Below are 1,617 nucleotides of genomic sequence, written 5' to 3' on the forward strand. Positions count from 1 at the left end.
TCAATGAGATCTTTTCCCCAGTAGTCAAGAACTATTCCATAAGGATTATACTTGCTCTAGTAACTCAAATGGATATGGAACTTGAGCAACTCGATGTAAAGACAGCGTTCCTACATGGAGAGCTTGAAGAGACCATCTATATGGATAAACCAAAGGGATTAGAAGGAAAAGGGTCTGAACAGAAAGTGTGCTTATTGAAAAAATCACTCTATGGACTAAAACAAATCCCAAGGCAATGGTATAAACGATTCGATGAATTCATGCTAAGAATAAACTTCAAAAGGAGCAGCTATGACAGCTATGTCTACTTTAAAAGGAAAGAAAATGGTGTGATGACCTACCTTCTGTTGTATGTTGATGATATGCTCATAGCAAGCGTGAGCAAGTCGGAAATACAAGCATTGAAACACCAGATTAGCTCAGAATTCAAAATGAAGGACTTGGGGAAGGCCAAAAGAATCCTTGGAATGGAGATTACAAGGAATAGGGAATGTAAAAGCCTGTTCTTATGCCAAGAATCATACATAAAGAAAGTGCTAAAATGATTCGATATGCATGAGGCAAAAGCAGTAAACACACATCTAGGACAACACTTTAAACTCTCTATGGCACAGTCACCATCAGGCACAGAGGAAAAGAAAAGAATGATGCATATCCCGTATGCAAACGAGGTGGGAAGCATCATGTATGGAATGGTGTGCAGTCAACCATACTTAGAACATTCAATAAGCCAAATTTCTAGGTTTATGGCTGATCCTGGAGAAAATCATTGGGAGGCATTAAAGTGGACATTGAGTTACTTGAAAGGAACCTCTAAGCTTGGATTGATGTTCCAAGGACAAAAGGAAAACTCATCACAGCCACTTGAAGGATATGTGGACACGGATTTTTCTGGAAATCTAGATACCAGAAAGTCCATAACAGGATACATTTTTACACTATATGGTACCGCCATCAGCTGGAAAGCATCGTTTCAATCAGTGGTAGCCCTATCAACAACTGAGGCAGAGTTCATAGCTGTCACGGAGGCTGTTAAGGAAGCTATCTGGTTAAAAAGATTGATAACATAGTTGGGAGTTCATCAAGAACAGGTTGTGGTAAGCTGTGATAATCAAAGTGCTATACACTTATCAAAGCACCGGGTATTCCATGAACGCTCAAAGCGTATTGATGTAAATTTGCATTATGTAAGGGATATCATCTCTAAAGGAGAGATAAAACTTGAAAAGATAGCAACGGAAGATAACCCAGCAGACATGCTAACAAAATCACTGCCTTTGGTCAAGTTCAGACACTGTTCGACCTTGATCAATGCAGTACCACAGGAATAAAAAATGGTGTGAAAGGAAAGTAGCCAATCTTGGAGACAAGGTGGAGATTTGTGAAGGTGTGTGTCTCTCAAGTTGGCAAGTTGTCATGTGAGAATGGCCCAGCATAACTACCGAGTAAGTTGATGGGTTGGTTGTGTCACGCCCCGAAACCGGGGTTAGTCGACATCGGCATTGTTCATCAATCACACAATCGAAAAACAACCAGCCTCATAGCACAGTATAAACCGAAAACCAGTTTATTTCATAAATCTCAAAAATATACCAATGTCTTTACAACTGAAATAAA

The 1,617-nt window shown here is 39.7% G+C and overlaps 1 protein-coding gene across 1 annotated transcript; it reads left to right on the forward strand.

Annotated features, from left to right (window-relative positions):
* The first annotated feature begins 605 nt into the window (after window positions 1–605).
* LOC140963318 (secreted RxLR effector protein 161-like) lies at window positions 606–1,070 on the forward strand. The gene has a single exon (XM_073422605.1). It carries the CDS (start codon window positions 606–608, stop codon window positions 1,068–1,070), a length of 465 nt encoding a protein of 154 aa, XP_073278706.1.
* Window positions 1,071–1,617: the final 547 nt, after the last annotated feature.

Source organism: Primulina huaijiensis, chromosome 17 (assembly GCF_012295235.1).
Source record: "Primulina huaijiensis isolate GDHJ02 chromosome 17, ASM1229523v2, whole genome shotgun sequence".
In the NCBI taxonomy this organism is placed as follows: domain Eukaryota; kingdom Viridiplantae; phylum Streptophyta; class Magnoliopsida; order Lamiales; family Gesneriaceae; genus Primulina; species Primulina huaijiensis.

Bases quoted from the DNA above. Each gene is read 5' to 3' on its own strand.
- LOC140963318 (XM_073422605.1), top strand. From the start codon at position 606: ATGGCACAGTCACCATCAGGCACAGAGGAAAAGAAAAGAATGATGCAT.